This window comes from Aythya marila (assembly GCF_965140915.1).
Source record: "Aythya marila genome assembly, chromosome: 4".
In the NCBI taxonomy this organism is placed as follows: domain Eukaryota; kingdom Metazoa; phylum Chordata; class Aves; order Anseriformes; family Anatidae; genus Aythya; species Aythya marila.
Window position 1 is genome coordinate 59,518,845 of NC_139045.1, and position 19,915 is coordinate 59,538,759.

The 19,915-nt window shown below is 34.8% G+C and overlaps 1 protein-coding gene across 6 annotated transcripts in view; it reads left to right on the forward strand.

Moving 5' to 3' along the window:
• Positions 1-19,915, forward strand: part of KCNIP4 (potassium voltage-gated channel interacting protein 4) — a gene marked incomplete at its 5' end in the record, with an annotated part of 454,322 nt that overhangs the window by 401,146 nt on the left and 33,261 nt on the right. For 5 of the 6 annotated variants that reach the window (XM_082760013.1, XM_082760012.1, XM_082760016.1 and 2 more), the window contains one exon: positions 5,134-5,258. In XM_082760013.1, coding sequence (XP_082616139.1) covers positions 5,134-5,258 — 125 coding nt within the window. The remainder of the gene's footprint in view (positions 1-5,133; positions 5,259-19,915) is intronic. The other variant, XM_082760014.1, reaches the window with a different exon arrangement.

Below are 19,915 nucleotides of genomic sequence, written 5' to 3' on the forward strand. Positions count from 1 at the left end.
GAGCACCTACAAATAGAAGCTGAATGGTCCCTATGCTTCCCATATCCTATTCTTGATAAAGCATATCAATCAATCTAAAGCAAGAAAAGCCTCCAAGAGCAGTTCCCTCTCTCCAGTGATCATGGGACAACCTGAGGCCACTAAGTTATAAACATAGGCCCTTTATTAAGTGCTAAGACTTCAGTGATGTGGATATAGGATTTCTTTCTGCTATTCCATTTCACTGCTTTTCACATGCTCTTCCTTCTTCTATGGAACAGCACGTGAAAAGCAGTGAAATGGAATAGCAGAGTGAATAGAAGAGCATAGACTGTGGTGTTTTCTTTCCTTTCTAACTATTTGAGATCTTAAAGATGAAAAACACTAAACATTTGTATGCACAGTAACTTTTTCATGGTTGCTTCAGCTGATGTGTTTTTACTGGGAACTCAGGTAGCTTAAAAAGGGCAGTCACTGTAGTGACAGCTGATACTAATTCATTAAGTAGAAGCTGCTTTCACCTACATGACATGACATAGTCCTAGACTAAAAAGTAATGGATGGTTTGATCCCTTTGTTTGAAGGTATTCGAAGAGCAACACATCCTTATTCATTGCACATCTCTATGCAACATTTTAGTCTGCACAGGTAACATGAAAATATTTAGAATCAGTCTTAATAGCCTTGACCATGCAAAATATGCATAATCAAGCTGTGAGTGTTTTGTAAGCCAGAAAAGAAGTCAAAGTAAAACTTGCATCAAATGTTTCATGTTTGAGAACCATATAGTAGAAAGATAAGATACAGTCAGCATTTTCCTCAGTGCTCTTGTAAATAATGAAATGCTGTTTTAAATGAGACTATTATATTACATGAAAATATTATATTAAATTGTAGATGAACATTGTTATTGTCCCATTTTGACATAATGTGCTATTTGATTTCTGCTCATTTGGAAGAAACAAAATTCGAATATACTAGGAATGAAGTCAGCACTACCTACAATGACAACCTCACAATATAAATTCTTTATAAATTTTAGAGGGAATATTTTTAAAACAAGTATTTTGTTGAAAGAATGGAAACCCTGAATTTACAATTCTGTGCTTACTTTCTATGAATATATGCAGAAAAATATGATTTGAATAATAATGAAAAACTTATTTCAGGATTCCCATTCAACAAAGCATCTCAAAGAGTGCTATTCCTTATTTGTGTGTTTTACTTTGGTAAACCTAAAATTAAATCTATACTTCTTTAGCTAAATATTTAAATGTATATGCTAGAGAAAGGACCATTCTCAAGAATGGCTTTGAATGGTTTTGAAGTGCATGTGCATGTAATTATTATATAAGTAGCGGACATATCATTTGGGGTTTGTGCAGGGAAATGCATGTAGACAAATTTTACAGACATGAACTGAACCCTAAGATTGGACTTGCTTCTCCAGCAGTCATTATTTGAAGAGTATGTCTGGGTTTTGCATTGATTTTACCATTTTGTAATTTAATGAATTATGAAAGGTTCAAAGCATAGTTCCTGTGGCAAATACATTAAAAACTGTCTCTACTGGAAGAAAGACATTCATTAATGACATAAATAAGAATGTGTATTTAATATACAAAGAATTGAATATGAACTTGCTTCTCTTTCTCAATTGACATATATGCATAAATATGCCTTTTATGGATGGATGGATAAATAAATAAATAAATAAGCCCTTAACTTTCTTAGGCTGAAGTAACTAGAGAACTGAAATAACTATTTTATTATTATTATTAATGCCATATAAATTATGAAAGTCCTATGTAGAAACGCATATATTTTCACACACTTTCAGTGTGTATACATAACTATAAATATTTTTTCTTGCCTGGATAACTAGCCTAAAGTATGAATAAATAAATAAATAAAGTGCAATTGACTCATGAATGCTACAGTATTTTAATCATCATAGTTGGCATGTTATAGGGAAATTCACAGTGATATTATGTATAGATTATTTCTATCTACAAGGTGTTTACAGAAGTAGGGCATGATTAGACTGTTGAATATTTTCATTAACAGAAAACTAACATTAGCACCTTACTGCAGTCTTCTACATTTTTATCAAATCATTAAAACAAAGTATAAACATTCATCATTAAGGATATACCAGACTGTGCTCAGCCTGGTTCTGTGGCCTATGTATCTAGCCTAGTTATTACATCTACTGATCTAGCTTCATGAAGAGCTTATAGATGTCTGTCTAGGTAGTCAGATGATTCACAAATTGTGAACCATCTTGTTTCCAGTTAAGTCACTTTCTTTCTAAACAGTAGCCCATTTAAATATTTTGTCATATAAAAAATAAGTGAATTTGAACAATATTTATTCTTGGGTTGACTCATTTGTCAGTTTAGCATAAGCACCTAGTGTTGACTGATAGCTGACAAAAAATCTCAGCTGCATATCTAAAGCATGACATTGTTATAGGGACTTTATAGTGAATATAAAAGATAGTTCCCTTTAAAACATGATGGAAAAGCTTTAATAACCTTACAAAATAAACCTTGATGTTCTCTGCCAGAATTAAAATGTAGCTCAAGAACTTTGCTAGACAATCCCCATATTGGGACGACAGCTTGTTAACCCTGGACCTACTTTATTAAAATTTTATCTATAAGGGTAGTGTTTTCAAAACTTTTGCACTGCAGCATGATGGAAACTTCCTTTTTAAAGGTGAGAGCTGAAATGTTCTTATAATCTTGATGAAGACCATCATCAAGCATCATAAATTCAATGTAAAATTGTGAGAGTTGTTTGTTGTTGTTGTTTTTTATTATTGTTGTTGTTGATAGCATTTACTGTGGAATTATTCATAAAGATTGTGGTGGTTTCTGAGTCCTCTGAGACAACCTACAAATAAAAACAAAAGAGAACTATCATATAGCTTGCTCATAGGCCAGTGCACAATGGACATTTTCAGATAAAATTATGGGTTACACTGATTTGGGAAATACTTTCTGTCAGATTAAATGAAAGATACCATGTTTCATTTCTCCTACAGATATTCTTCTCTAATGCTTACACTGATAATTAATGACTTGGGAAAAGCTAAAGTACAGTCAGACAAAACTATCGTGTCTCTCAGAAGAGTTATGAAATGCAGAGGGTTCTGTGAATTTGCAGTCTGGTTCAGTGAATGAATGAATTTAACATTATATTATGGCATTTGCAAACATGTCATTTAAACAGATTAGCACTGTACTTCTTATTCTAATAAATCTTTCTGCATTGAGTGTAAGCTGAAAAGTGTTAACAGAGACAGCTTTAATGAATAAAATAAATGTACTCAAGGCACACTGTCAGGAGAAAATGATGTTCAAAGAATCAAGTTTGAGAAGCCATGAAGTATTAATGAGGCTCATTTTTCTATCTTACACTATGCCTTTCATCTTGCACTTGTAATTGCAACTATTAAATGATTCTTGCTAATTTGGTAAAGGCAGAAGCTATAGTTATCACTCATTTGTTGGTCATCTTGTCTGAAATATTTCACAGTTGATGAGCTTGAGGTGGACATCTAGTCTCGGGATTTAGGGTAGGAAGACAATCACTGGAAGGCTCTCAGGCAGTGGGACATGCTTTTTTTTTCATGTCTGTTTTCTTCCTTATACCATACCTGGAATAATTCTTTAATCCTTACATTTCTGAGATGACTGCCAACAGCAACGTCTCTTTGACAGGAAAAAAAGACATGGTCCTACAATATAATAATTATTATTAATAATAATAATCCAAATAGTTTATATATTATGAATACAAGTTTTAAGTAACTTACTCTAATGGAAGGTGTCCCTGTTCATGGCAGGGTTATTGGAACTAGATCTTTAAAGGTCCCTTCAAACCTCAACCATTCCATGATTCTCTGATTCTATTCCAAGGTTGCTCCGTTTTTGGTTTTGTTTGAACTATATCTCCAGATTTCTCCCAAGCAGATGAAAGTTATTATTACTGCATTGAAGCAGAACAAAAATATGTGAAGATATAATCATAACACTGTTTTAATGGTATATTTTCTTTGTAATCTTATGAAAATTGAACACAATAAAAGATTAAGAATGCAGCGTTCCACACTGATTAAATAAAATATATATTTTCATTGTTGTAGAAGTGAAAAATTATACATACTTGGTTTTGCTCAAGTTACATTTCTGTAGTTTGTATGACTCTTCAAACAGAAGGCAAAAGTGATTTGATTAAATTTGTCTGAAGTTTTGCATAACGTATGCTTAATACCTGCTTAATGATCAAATTTTTGATCAAGTGTATGCCTGGTACCCCCATATTAAAATAAACAAATAAATAAAAATAAATAAAAATATCTACCGTAAATTCCTGTATGACCTTAACTTTCCAATGACTAACTTTCACAGTTGATCTCCACTTGGAAAAAATGTATTGTTTTCTCTCATCCTTATAGGGCCACATTTATTTAAGCCTTAAAGATGTATATTTTCATTCATATTTGCTTGATGATGAGGTCACTAAAATCCTCAAGTTCCCTGATAAGGCTGCTCCCCATGAATAATCATGTTTGTCCAAAAGGGTTTGTTATATGGTACTCAAAGCAAGGTCTACTGCTGAATGTGCAATATCCTTCTCACACACTTTAGAAAGTACAACTTTATGATAAAAGGAGAGCACTGGGAATCCCAGTCTAATACAGTGAATTCACTTCCAGTAATAAAACAAGGGAAAATTGTCAGTATTGCTGTGACACTGTTTTATAAGATTGTTTTGTTTGCTCAGAGAGTTGTAGAAACAGCAAATTCATATTGAATGTGTCATGCATGTCCTTGCAGAATGTCCACTTTCCAGTTTATTATTATTTATACATATGTTGTGATAATATCCAGACCAACGGATTATCACCACTGTTCCATATTCTGTGCAGCCACTGAAGCAGATAGATAACCTTTCCCCATGAGTTCAAAATTCATGAGTTCATATCTTAAAATGAGTTCAAAATGAGTTCATATCTTAAAGGCTGCAAAAGCCATTCTTTAAATTAATGTCATTTAAGGATTTTTCTTTTCCTACAATGGATAGTCATTTCTACATTCTCTATTTCTTGTTGACTCTTCCTTCTCTGTCTCTTGTATTCTGCAGACACTGTAGAAGATGAAATGGAAATGGCCACAGTACGACATAGACCTGAAGCCCTTGAGCTGCTGGAAGCACAGAGTAAATTCACAAAGAAGGAACTTCAGATCTTATATAGAGGTTTCAAGAATGTAAGCGCTTAATTTTTCAATTTACATGATAGGCCAATGCAGTATCAGCAGTTTTAGAACCACTGGCAACAGAGATTGTGGGATTCAGTATTTAAACGCTTCATGCCTGATCAAGTGTGGAAACAATCAATCTGAAACAACTGGGCTGTTTAATGGCTGAAAGATACAGACAGAAATCATCCAGAAGATAATAATTATAAGTTAGTAAAGTAGGACTATACAAGGACGGATTGTGTTGGGGCTGTTTGGCAAAAGCTGAAATAATGGGAGAGAAAATTAGTCATGAAAAGTTTGGTCACTTAGAGGAAAGATTTTGATTTTTTTGTACAGAATAGTTATCACAGGATGCAATTGGCTAAAACTACACTAGAGGAATTTTTTGTTAGGTGGACAGCAGTGGATGACTTGTATTTTTCCTAGCTCGACAAGTCTATGAATTTGTCAGATCCCTTTATTGGGAGTCATTATTGGTGATTTATTGCTGATATATGTGTCTTATCAACATTCCCTATATTTTCAACTGTGTAGGATCCCCACTGAGGGCTCTAGTCTGGATACAATCTGCCTCCTTTGCCAATGTGTATTTGCTGTCCTGTGCCTCTGGGCTTGGTGCTGGCATGTGAGGTTCCCATAGCTAGAACTGCAAAGAAATATGGCATAAAAAGATTTATTACTAACTAAGTTTTATTAATTTCTATACTAAATATGGCTTTTTACCAAAAGTGAGACATGCCCTGATGTCATATATATAGTGATGAACACTGTACACAAGAAAAACTGCTTTATCAAAAAAAAAAAAAAAAGAAAAAAAGTCTTCTGTTTTATTCTATTTTTCATCTGATTAACACTTTCATAAAATATTACATGCAATTAACATTACAAAGAAAATATTTAATATTAAAAATTTTGAATAACAACAAATTTCCAAATCATCAGATTGTAATATTAGCCTATGAAGTCAGTTTTGAGTATTGCAACTGTGCAGTTACTAAGTCTCCTGCTGAGCTGAAGGTAAATTGCATGATAATTGCCTTTATCACCTTTGGATTTAGTTTTTGTTTTGCCCTTGCATAAGGGCCTTCATCTTGCCCTTGGCATTTGAATTTGTGTAACAAAGTATTATAAAGCTAAAACACAGTGAAGCTTAACTATGGAATCAGAGAGAAGATTTTTAATAGCTTATAGAAGAAGAAGTGTAAATTTTACAGAATTACAGATGATCTATTCTTAAATATCATGCATTTTGTAGTGAAAGCAAGCTGTGCAAAGGGATATTTTAAAACAACATTTTTATTGAAATCCCACAACGCAAGTAAAATATATAGTCACTTAATGTGTCCTGGCTATACATCATCCCCATTTCCAGAAGGTATATAATGTTGGCATGTTAGTGATTAACAGTGATTGCTCTTAAAAGCTTTTCATTTCCTCAGGGTACCAGAGAACATTCCCCTGTTAATGACAGCATTCTCAAGGTATTTCAAATCATGAGTTAATGTCCCTAATTATCTAAGGCAAAAAGGTAAAAGTATAGTGGATAAAATACACATTCTGTCTATTTCTCTGGAATCATTATTTTTGAGTGTCTCAGAAATAAAGGACCTTGATGTTTCTCTGCATAAAATGAGGCATGGAAAAAGAGAATATGTTATAAAGAAGTATTTTAATTGATTACTGTTATACAGTTATATATTCCAGGAAGAATGGCAGCTCTTCATATACTTCTGTGTTCTAGGATGTATTACTTACATAAAAAGGTTTTGATAGTAATATATTTTATACAAGTGTTTCATTTTTTTTATCAGCACATGGTAATTCAAGACATGCAAATATAAACATCTATTTAGAGCTAATGAACACAAAATTCAGAATTTTTTTTTAATGTAATTGCAAATTTATCAATTATTTTCAAAAAATGTTGTAAAACACGTCCAGGGTTGGTGACTGTTATAAATCAGTTTAAAGCAGAAGTCTTACTTAACCCAAGCTTCAAACTTCAGAAATGAAGGGTTACAAATCTTTCAGATGAGTTGGGGTTTATTTTGTTTCTCATATTTGTCTGTTTCTACTGCAAAATTTGCAGTTTCCTATTTTTGCAGTTCCCTAATCTCTTCAGAGAGTGGTTAGGTCTGGTGTCCTCAGCTCTGTGAGCAGCTTGTCTATGTAAGTTCATTTTCCTGTCACCTATCTAGGTTTTACCAAAAACAGTTTGGGCAGTTTTGGTAGATATTGATATAGGATGGAATTACAGTGCCTCTCATGGTTGTGCTTAAATGCTGTCCCTCCACAAAGATCATTGCCTTCTGTCTGTCATAGGCTACCTCTCTTTTCACTCTCCTTCTTTTAATATCTAGCTGAATGCTATTCTGCCAATATTTTCACCACATGTGCTTTATCTTTGTGCTTCATGCATTGATATATGCTGAGAGTCATCCACCTGGAAAATAGCTTGGCAGGCCTGGAGATGTTGGTGATTGAGAAAGGTGATTTTCTCCCTATATTCAGCACTGGTGAGACCACACCTGGATTGCTCTTTCCAGTTCAGGGCTGTTTCTCAGTTCAGCATGAGACAGAAACATACTGGAGAAAGTCCAGCGGAGGCCCACAAAGATGATGACAGGACTGGAGAATCTATCATGTGAGGAAAAGCTGAGAGATTTGGGACTGTTCTGAGAAGAGAAAGCTTGGAGAGGATTTAACAGTGTCTATAAGTACCTGAAGGGAAGTTGCAAAGAAGATGGAGACAGGCTCTTTTCACTGGTGCCCAGTGCTAGGATGAGAGGCAGTGGTCAGAAACTGGAACATAAGGGGCTGTGTCTGAACATTGGGAAGCACTTCTCTACTGTGTGGGTGACTGAGCACTGGCACAGGTTGCCCAGAGTTTGAAGAGTCTCCATCACTGGAGATCTTCAAAAGCTGCTTGGACATGGACCAGGGCAACCTTCTCTGGATGGCCCTTCTTGAGCAGGGGGGGAGGGCGGGGGGAGGGGGGAGTTTAATCAGACGACCTCCAGAGGGGTCCCTGTCAACCTCAGTCACTCTGTGCTTTTTGATAATCTGCTTAACCATTCTTCTAGGGTAGAAAATCCATTGAAAGATTTAATGAAACATACAGGCATACATATTTAACATGAGACTGTCAAAATGTGCAAATCCAACCTCTCCACTTTATGCTTTTCATTTGATGTTTGCCTGCCTTACCATCTCTTCAACAATATAACTATATAAAACAAAACAAAACAAAACAAAAAAGATATGAATTTAAGTTTAAATTAAGGCATGGATTTAAATAGTTGTTGCTCTACTGGTATTACGCTCTAAATAAATTAGACTAAATTTATATCCCATAGAACAGTAGCATCAGCATTTCATGGGCAGGGGCTCAAGAGAGCTGTCATGCAGAGCTGGGGTCCTAAAGGCAGCATAGATAACATCACCTAGCATAGGTATTATATGTACTTAGATTAATTCAACAGAATTTTGCACTGGGTAATCCAATGCACACATTTTTTCTGGTCCATACTTGTATACCTCTAATAAATTATAAAATAATTATTGCTATTTCATCACTTAATACATGTATGTGGAATCATTGCGTAAGAGTAAAGATAGTTCTACTATTTCAGTTAAAGTAGTTACAACTTGTTATTTTACCAGTAAACGTTACTATTTTCAGGCACTGATTTCCTCTCTATAAATTCTCAGATTACTTACCTCTTTACAGAATGAAAAGACAGCAACAATCTCCTTAGAGAGAGCCTAAAAACCACAAGACTTTAAATACCTAAGCTGTAATACTACCAGGAGATAGAGTATCTCAAATATTAATGATCAAAATGAAAATAAAAAATTAAGATACAGAAAGGATGAGACTCCCTAATACATACTATAGTGAGAGTAGATATAATTTCATAATGGATATTTCCTTCTGAAGAACTTCAATATCTCTATATTATAATGTTTAGTGCTGTAGATGTGTCAGCAAGTAAAGAATAAGAAAATTTACATCACTTTCTGTGTATTTTCCACAGCCTTTCTAGTATGCACATTTTTCCTCTGTCTTTATGCAAGCATGGCAGGAGGAAACAGGTCCCACTCATGATAAAATAAAACAACTGATGAAATACAAGAAAAGCAGCTCTGCATCCCTCTGCCTCAGTATACTGTTTTCAACAGTGACAAATAAAGGAAAGTGGAAGGATAAGGAAAGTTTAGAGCTATAAATCCCCTAAAATACTGTTCTGTCACCTGGCATTCTGCTACTAAAATATTTCCTGTGATGAAGGTTATAGCTACATCTTTTTATTTTACATTCTTTAACCAAAATTAGGTCTATACCCTAATTATGTCTTCTCTGAAAAATAATACACGCATATTTCAAGCCTTTTGCTTTTATTTTAATAAGATATCTATAGTATTTCTGCTATGAAAACCATTGCTTTTAGATATTCATTATTTCACACATCTCAATCACATGTATTACTTAGTTGCTTCTTTTCCTAGCTGAAACTTTTTGTCCATATAAACTCTCATTGTACATAACCCATTCCAACCTGCTGACTTCCCTAAATCCTTCCCAATTCTAGGATGTCTGTTCTGAAACAGGGATGACCAGAATTTCACCCAACTTATGTCCAGTAACTTATTATTTATGATTTCAAGTTACTTGAACTTCAGCTGAGAAAGCAGCAAGTATTATTGTATTTCTGTAGTGTCAGTGATATTTCCAAAGTTTGATTTATTATATATATATGTATTTTTATTTTATCAAAAATAAAACCAAAATCTTTAAATCATCAATTAAAAGGCAAATTGCGCTCCAAACCCAGAAAAATAATAGTTCATACAGCAGGAGCGCAAGGTCTCAGATTGCATTTCTTTGCATATGTACGTACATGAAAGCTTTAGAGAGTCTCAAATTGTACTGTAGAACAGCTGATGTTTCAGAAAGCAAGTGGAGAACTGCAGAAAAGGACCAAAAAACATTGAAATGCTTATCTTGACAGTGGATGTTTTGGTAGTAATCAAGGACAAAATTTAAAATACAAGAGGGGATACACTAAAAAAAAAAAAATGTATGGAGGTGGGATAAGCACTTTTAGGTGACATAGAATCTACTATAAGGAAAAGTATGAAAGGAGAACTTATGCCTGTATTCAGAAATTTAGCCATTTTAAGGATTCTATACTATCCTCCAAAATGATCTTAACGGAAGTCCTAAGCCCTCCCCAAGCTCAAAAGGTTGTCCCTCACACTCTGGTTTTACAATGTTCTTGCACTTTTGTTGATGAATTGTTTCTCAGCTGCCATCACAGTGGGACCTCTCCATTTTGTATTTGGCTTCCTGTCATCCCATTTCATGTAAATTGAAATTGTGATTGCTGCAGTCATTAACCTTTCAAACCAGTGTCTCTGTGGCAGACCTAGTACAAGTGGTACTTCACAACAAATTGCACAGACTATCAAGAATGCACTCAACATGTGGTCCTTCTTTCTCTTTTGTCCATTGATAGGTCTCTCACAGTTTTAAAAATGTCCCTGAGCTATGGCACATTTCCATTTTAAAAATACTTAGGAAATGCTTTTGTTGCACAAAAGATGCTCCTGTTCTAAACCTAAATGTTAATGATCTTTTAATTTTAGTTGATTATTCTCATCAAAAGGTCTATAAAACATTGCGTTGGGAAACTATCAGGCTTTTCTGGATGTGAAAAGATATTTCAATGAACATTTATCTTACCCATCTGTATATTAGAGAAAGTATAAATCGTAATTTTGAATGTATAAAAATGTCCCTGAATACATACTGTAGCTTTAAACAGGCAGCTTTATATTTTTGGCATTCATTGGGAAAACAAGATTTCTAAGATACTCTTCTTTCTTATTACTGTTAGTAAATGAGGCAAACAAGAATAAGAAAATAGCTCTGATAATATTACACTCAAAGATGGGTTCTTCCCATCATGCTATGCATCCATGTAGACACTTAAATGCATAACTCAAAATATGCTAATTTATTCAAAGATTTTCAGTTTCAATTAACATTGTAATACTGTGTATTGCATTTGTGACTCCCAGGCAGCTTAATGACAGCTCATTTTTTAGGTTGTAACACTCATTTATTGATTGTGTAGAGCATTCAAGAGTTTGTGTGATAAGGTACAACTATTCTCATTGACCTTTTCTGAAAAATTCCTTCTCTTTTTTTTGTTCATCAGCTAGCATCTTAGAAGAAATAAGTGAGAAAAAGCACTTTTTTTTTTTTTGTTTTGTTTTAATGTAAGAGAGTATATTTCCAATCTATTGAGGAGGAAATAAAAGCATAAGGTTCATGTCCGCTGAGGTTAACCATCTAAGGTTAACCATCTAATGTATATGTAAATACCCAACTGTAAAAATATTTATAGGATATTTTTTATAAGTTTGACTAGGTGACCTTTAGAGGCCTCTTCAAGTGAACAATTCTATCAGTTTTTGATCTGAACTGCCCACATTCATGTTGGATGAGTAATTTAATATATAAGATTAGCTAATAATTTGAAACTAATTTCCATTTCTGCATTCTATATGTCAACCTAATTCCCTCAAAACCTCAAAGCACGTACAGTGTGAATTTTCGCATTCTTAGCAGGAAAAAGTCTCCCCAGTAAATAAAATCTGAATAAATACTTACTGTGGTGCTCATGTTTGATATTACTTTTGGTATCTATGTAGTGTTCTTATTCTGACATTAAAAATCAATTTTAACATTGTTGAGATAGCATCTTTTATCATCATATTAGTAAAACGTAAAATTCAAAGTTTTGGTGCTGATCTTAAATCCCAAGCTCTAGACCTCATATGATTAGTGTTCATATTATGTATTTAAAGCCCTCTAAAAGGCACAGGGCCCAGTGGTATGGTCTAGAAAGGTTAAGTTTAGCATCAGCTCCCACTACAGTCAGTTTTCTCAAAGGTAGAGCCCATGAACTGTATTTAAGAAAGCCTGTAGGCTGCCAAGGAAGTCATTTAGGTTGGCTGCTAAAAGATGTCAGATACAAACATTTATCTGAATTTATATCCTTCTCCAAAGCTTGTAAGTCAGATTAAGCACCTTCATGAGCTAAAGTGATCTGCTGAGACCAGGCGCCCAAAATAACAACGTAGTTTCATCTGCATTTCATATAACAACCTGACAATTAGAGCATCTTTCCATGTAGGAAGAGTTAAAAAGTGAATGAAAAATTATAATTTTGTTAAAAGTAACTGAGATTTAGGAGAGAAAAATTAGTTATAACACTGAATAAAAATAATTTTAATCGAAAAATTATTCCTCTACTTTTTTTTTTTTTTTTTTTTTTTTTTTTAATATTTGAGGATGAAGGTTATATAGATATATGTTGTGTATTTTGCAGTATAAGTGTTATCTTGTGCAAAAACTGAAATACCTCAATGTAGTTTTGAGGGTACTGAAGTTAAGATTTTCAGACTGGCTTAATCTTTCATATACACTTGACGTTCTGAGAACACTAAATGTATTTGTTTTGCTTGTCATAACTGGAACTCACTTGGTAAGAAAAGAAGTATGACAAAAGTGTCCAATGCAGAGATGACTTTTATCTTTATAGCTATTCTGTTTGCACATAGAGCGCTGCTCTATGACTAATGGAGAAGTACACTTCTGTCTTCTACTTTTGTCTTGCAGATTCCAAGATAATCAATGTCTTGATTAGAATTTATTTTGTGCAAATGAAAAAAGTGTCCTGTATTTGCCAGGCACTAAAAGCTGATAGGTGTTCTACTGTAAGAGAAAAGGGGGGAGGTGGGGGCGGGAAGGGAAGAGTTGTATAAAGTTTGAATACCTGGATGAAGAATCAAACAGATTTGGGATGTCTATTCTATTTTCCTTGCTTCTTTAATTAGCATTAAATTAATTAGCACCTGTTCAAAGGCATAAGAAGGGGAAAAGGCAACATAATCTTCTTATCATAGAATCACAAAATATTTTGGGTTCAAAGGGACCTTAAAGGTCATCTAATTCCAACCCTGCTTCCACAGGCAGGCATACCTTCCACAAGATCAAGCTGCCTAAAGCCCCATTCAACCTGGCCTTGAACACTGACAAGAAGGTTTCACACAAGGTGTAACAGTTTAGCTTGGATCAGTTGTCTCTGAGTCATGAATTTCCCATCTCACAGAGGCAATAGGATGTCTTCATTTCATTTTGATCCCTTTCCGTTGTACGCTGAATTCATGTGCTTGTACTGTAATGAATTAATGTGTATTCAAGACCAAAGCAGCCAAAGAGAGAGAGTGTGGAAAAAAAAAAAATGAGCATGAGGGATGAGGACACTAGTATAAAAGAATATTGTCCCTCACATTGGTTCTCCAGAGGTTGTTGCCCTTGAAGATGAGGTGGCTTAGAGCTTAAACAAACTTTTCAGCCTCCCCTCACTGACTCCTAGGAAAGGAATGATTTCATCTGACCACCAGCAGCCAGTGTACTTTCAGACGCAGGCGTCTTGTACAGTAGAAGGTAACTGCTGCAAACTTGTGCATTGTGCCGAAACTTTTTGTAGAGGTGCTGATGCCTTCACAAACAACAGCACTATGGACATGAAGAGGGTGTATATACAAAGGAACACCAACAACTCCTCTTTTCAAGTGACTCAGTGATGACATCTGGAAGGTAGGTTTGTGTCTCATGCTTTTAACAAATTTAATAGCATTGTTAAATTTGTTATATAGGAACACCAATAAAACATAATAAAATAAAGGAAGTTCTGAATCTTACTATAAAATCAGATAGTAATAATTCAAACTGAAAATTAATATCTACCCCTGCTAGAAAACTACCTTGTCTTGCTCAGCTGGAAGAATCTAAATAGTAGAAAAGAGCATTACGAAACTCCAAGGAAATAAACCTACAAGCTGGATAGCATATCTGCTGTCACGAAACAGTTCTGTAAATTACCTTTTGCTATCCAGGGATAGTTACTGAAGATGTGTATAATGCTCATAGCCCTTTTTATTTATTTATTTATTTATTTATCTTTACTAACATTTTTATTTACCAGTTGTGGCTTCAGATCATTTGTTTTCTCAGTTTTAGATGACTGAAGAAAGACTTAAAAAAATAAATAAATAATAACTTGCCAGGGTAGAAGTTTGCAACTATGTTTTGAAAGCACTCGTATTCATACTAGTGCTTTAGAGGGAACTTTTCTATATTTCAAACAAGGTTCTGTGAAAATCTTTTAACAAACTCAGCAATAAGTAATGCCTACATTCATTTTATATTTCCTTCAAGAGTTAGGAGAAACTTGAAACTCTTCAAATATGAGTAAAAATAATTTGGAGGTAGAGAGTTTGACAGACCAAGTGTATAGATGTCAGTCATCACAGATTTACAGACCTTAATGCGTTCAGTGGATATACTCATTTCAATTAGTCTCACAGTTGCTGGCAGAGAGTGAAATCTTCTTTTTGAAAGTTAATAATGAACTCAGTCCCTACACTTCTATTCATTTCATGACTTACTGCTGTTCATGGAGATACTTCATGTTGTGTTCACTAGGGAAAAACTGTCATCTAGCACACCAAAGACTGTCTTCATAATCGTGATTGCTTACTTCTGAGTTATCTCTGAAAAATGTAGGTCCTAAGTCGGTAATAAACCATATAAAAAGAGCATGATTTTAAACACCCTGTATCAATAGCAGTGCAGAATATGTGGAATGTGTGGAAAGTGCAGAATGTGTGGAATACCCCTAAAGTTCTTTATTCCAAACAAGAGTCTTTTTTAATATATTTTTGTGGGATCGCATTGTTCTTTGTGCTTCACACACACACACACACACACACACCTCTTATTTGAAACTGGCAATACCCTTTCCTGTGGCTGAGTGCTCTGGTGTGATCTCAATGGAGCTCACCATAAGGCATAACATCGGTCATGCCAGGCTGACACTTTATGTGCAGTATATACCTTCTGCTCTGCTAGCCAGCTGCTTAACAAAAACCAGCTACCAGCAAAGCTTTTTTCTGCCATAGAGCTTTCATGTGGATCCAAAGAATATAAATGTTTATGTACTGGAATATGACTGGCAAAATATCTTTTGGCTACAGCTCACTGCAGCTATTTTTTGCTGCATCTGGACTGTGATACAAAGCTTGTTACTTGAGTTACACAAAGTTATTGGATTAATGTTTCTGCATTGTCACTGACATTAGAGATGTAAAATTTGGTGCAATGAACCAGTGAGAATGTTGTTATTTAAAAATGTAGCAAGGAGACACCTCTTATTCTTTTTTCTTCTACCTGCCCCCTTTTCTTCATGAATGGGGATGAGTCGTAACTGTAACATCTGCAAACAAAGTTTTAGTGAACGAATTTTTCAGCTGAGAAAACAGTGTTCAAAAGCCTCTATTCAAATTTCTTGCTACTGGCTTTCTTCTTTGCAAAGAGTTTTTTTATATAATACAAGATAATTCAGTATTAAATCCTGCACCAAGTTATCTCTCTGTTAAAATGCAATTCAGGGACTCTGATTGGACACAAATATTTTTAAATGAGCACGCTAAGCCTGCAAAATAAGAGAACGGGGAAAAAATACATGTTCTGGATGGTGCAGTTCAACCATTTGGACCCTGATTACTTCAAAACTTTGCAGATAATTTATTTATTTATTTGTTTGTTTGCTTGTTGTGCTGAACTCATGGATCTGTTCTGTGTGCCAGAAATTTCCAAATAATTTTGAATCTTTATCATTTCTGTCTGTTTAAATTCCTGGTCAATTTTTACCAAACCAACAATGTCTAGTCTTTGCCAGAAAACAATGAAACCTTCACAAGTCTTTTTTTTTTTTTTTTAACAGAAGTAATTTTTTATAAGAAATTAAAATATATATATATTTGATCTACATCTGTCCTAAAAATAGACAGCGATAAATCTTCAAATAAAACAGTAATTCACAAATGCCAAAGCATCAGGGTCAAGTTTTGTAGTGCCATGGAAGAATATCACATCTGCCTCTGGATTTGAGGAAAGTCTGAAATTCAGTTTCTAGCAGATCCAACATTCTTTAGATCAGCTGGACATTTGTGTGGATTATATTATCAGATTATGTGAATGATTCTCATGTTAACTTTCAAGAAAGGGAATTTATTCAACCCAATCAATTCCATTGTGAAATATAGTTTAAAAACTTTGGGTACAGTGAAAGTAACAGAAGAAATAGAAACCAATAATGCAGAAGACAGAGTGATTCAGTAAACACAGCATGAAACTACAAATCTAAAAACACTAGCATTTTGGCTCTCCAGCTGGCTTATTAACTGCCATGCACCTTTAAAACCCTAACTACCACACTAAAAAGCCTTCTGGGTTGCAAGAGCACATTATATTAGTACTTCACTGCCTGCATGGGCTCCACATTGACAACTGGCTAATTTAATGTCTCTGCTCTGACAGCCAAAACCTTTTAGTGTCCCTGGCTATCTGAGAGATTGCTTCTCAGCCTTTGATCAAAGCTTCCTCAAACACACCCTGGGAACAAAGTGGGGAGCAGCAGTAGGGAGGCTGTTGACTGTGGGAAACTGAACTTTCCCAGGAGCTGGAGACAGCAAAGTTCATCCTTAGAGGAGAGAAAAATGAAGGCTGAATTCCTCTGCATTAAGAGTGAAATGTGTGTTCTGTGGGCAGTATATTTGAGCAATGAACACGCTCCATGACCAAGCTCCATATCTATCAACTGGAAACAACAGTAGCCTTATGTCTGAAAAACAAAACAGAACAAAACAAACAAAAAAAAAAAAAAAACACAACTGATCTAGAAAACACTCCACGTGGTATTTCTAATGGTGATTTACTTGCTCCATTTACATTTCCAACATGCACCAGCGTTACTGTGGCCTCACAAAAAACATGTGTCAAGAATAATTTTTATAAGTGAACCTGCAGTAGCTGGATATAACACTATTTGTCTTTGGTCAGCTATTTACCAGCAGTTGTAGATATCAACAGGCACATGATTGTGCTTGAGATCATATTTATCAGGAGCAACCAACGGACCAAAGGTGAAGAGGAAATGTACTGTCCAGGCTACTGAGCTTTGGATCAATATTCAGCTTTTGCATATTTGGATCAATATGCAACTTTGGACCTTATTGCAGCTTTTCAATACTTAAAGGGGGCTTATAAAATAGAAAGAAAGTGAATTTTTGGTCAGGCAAACAATGGGGTAATGGACAAGGGGTAATGAAGACAAGGGGTAATGATTTTAAACTAAAAGAAAGGAGATTTAGATTAGATAATAGGAGGAAATTCTTCACTCAGAAGGTTCTGAGGCACTGGCACAGGTTGCCCAGAGAAGCTGTGGATGCCCCCTCCCTGGAGGTTTTCAAAACCAGATTGGATGAGGCCCTGGGCAACCTGGTCTAGTGGTTGGCATCCTTGCCCATGGCAGGTGGGTTGGGTCCCTTCCTTAGGGTCACTTCCAACCCAAGCCATTCTATGCTTCCATGATTCTATGAAATCCAGGCTCAATAACTAACTTCCATATTATCCCATTGAACAATCCAGTTCACCTCACATTCTTCTTTTTTTTTTTTTTTTTTTTTTTCTTTTTTTCTTTTTTTTTTTTTTTTCCCACCTCTTTCCAAAGTTTTTAGGACAAAAGCTCTTAGTGTTTCTCCAGATCCAGAATAATGAATCATCAGTAAAATCATAGCAAAGTGGGTGATTCATTACTATTAATGAATTTTTAAACCAGCAATGCTTGTTACTTTCCTCCTGAACAAGACAGAAAGGAGTGGCACAGCATAAAACAACAGAGATATTCAAGCAAATGCAAAATTAAATTCATCTTGACACCAGAGAGTAATGAAAGATTTGATTAGCTGTGTTTAACAACCCCTACAGATAGTTCTGGATACTTGTAACATTTAGCTCCTGAATTTATAATTTTATTCTTCTAGAATGAAAAAAACCTGCCTCTTTTAAAGTCAATGGCAAATCTTCCTTGACTTTAGTGGAGTATACCTAAGTGTGATGAAGATTATTTTTTTTTAATTTCTTCATGTGTTTTTCACTATAAGAATGTCTTCTCAGGGGATTCCAGAGCTGTAGATAGAAAAGTGGCTGTTACTCTTTTGTTGGGATGATTTGTCCTTCACTGCTTTATCTGTCTGTGATGAAAAGAACCCCACATTCTTTCAGTCTGTCAGACACCCATAATTTAGTGGTAATTGGCTCTAAAATCTTCCATTCTAGTTCCAGGGGAAGATATGCCCATGAGGCAACACCCACATGTAGTCTAATTCTATTTTTATTTTTTGTAACCAGTAGATAAACAAGTACCTGTTCCTGTTGCCCCTTACTGGAAAAAGTATGATTCTTGTACTGGTTTCTTCAGAATATTTTTTTTCTTTCATGACAGACTACGCATCAAGATATTGCCTCAGTTCAAGTGGGAGCAAGCTGGGCTTCTTCAGAGTTCTCAGTTATTAAACAGAGGACCTGCAAACAAGATGCCTTCTGCATTCAGATTGCCTTGGAGCAGCAGCTTTTGGGAAACCTCAGGGCCTTCTAGAAAGTTTTCCTCCATCTCCCAGCAAAGATGTAATTAGGATCCTAACACTGAAACCCATCTCTTTTGAATTAACATTACTGTTTCACCACTAAACACACCAGGGTATAAGCTTATGCTCAGGGATTAATTATTTTTTCTTTCTTATCTTTAAGAAGCATAGTTCTTCAGATTTGACTCTCATAATCATCCCTCAGACTTGATAAAATAACAACACTGAATTTGATTTCCAAAAAATCCATTGCATTTCCAGTACTGTTGAAAAAATGAAATCAAGTCATACAGCATCTGCTCCACTGCACCAAAGATGTAGTACTATCCCTTGTAATGGAGTCCAAGCTGTAAAAGTATTTATTTATTTATTTATTTATTTTGTTCTGCAGAACAACTGTAGAAGCTGCAGCTATGGAACAGAGGAAAGTTTTATGGTTTTATGTGCCTTAAACTTGGCAGGTTTTGCAAGAAGTTTTTATGCCAAACAATTTCATCCTCAATGAATCTCCTAAAAGACCGATACCAGTATGAGAAATGAAATCTCTCTTAGGCCTACCCTGTACAACACATAACTCTATTTCAGATATATCTGATTCTCTAGTTATCTTTTTCCTTTTTCTGTTCTAACTGGGACATCTCCAGCTTTTTTTATATTTTTCTAAGCTGTTTGTTTTCGCAAAAATATCCCAGCAAATATCCATCACCTTTTATTTAGGTTTATCTCAGCATTCAATTCCAGTGATGTGACATGACAAATTTTAGAAAGGCTACCAAAAAAAAAAAATGTATCGAGTATCTAACTATGAGACAGTGGAGTCTTCAGAACAATCTAGGGGAGACTGATTTATGTAGCTTACTAAGATTTTTTGCTGTGCTAAAAATGTTATTAGCTTATATTTCTGACTAAACTTTAAATTGCATTCTGATGTTTTTCTCATGTCATTTACTGAATTATAGAAACAATATCTCATCTGTAAGTAGCAATGCTACATCTTTCCCTGTCTTATGGAGCTGTTCATTCCTCTTTCTCAAAAGCATTTAGATTCATGTCCCAGAGCCTTGCCATGAAGCCTACTCTGGTCCTTCTATGATTAC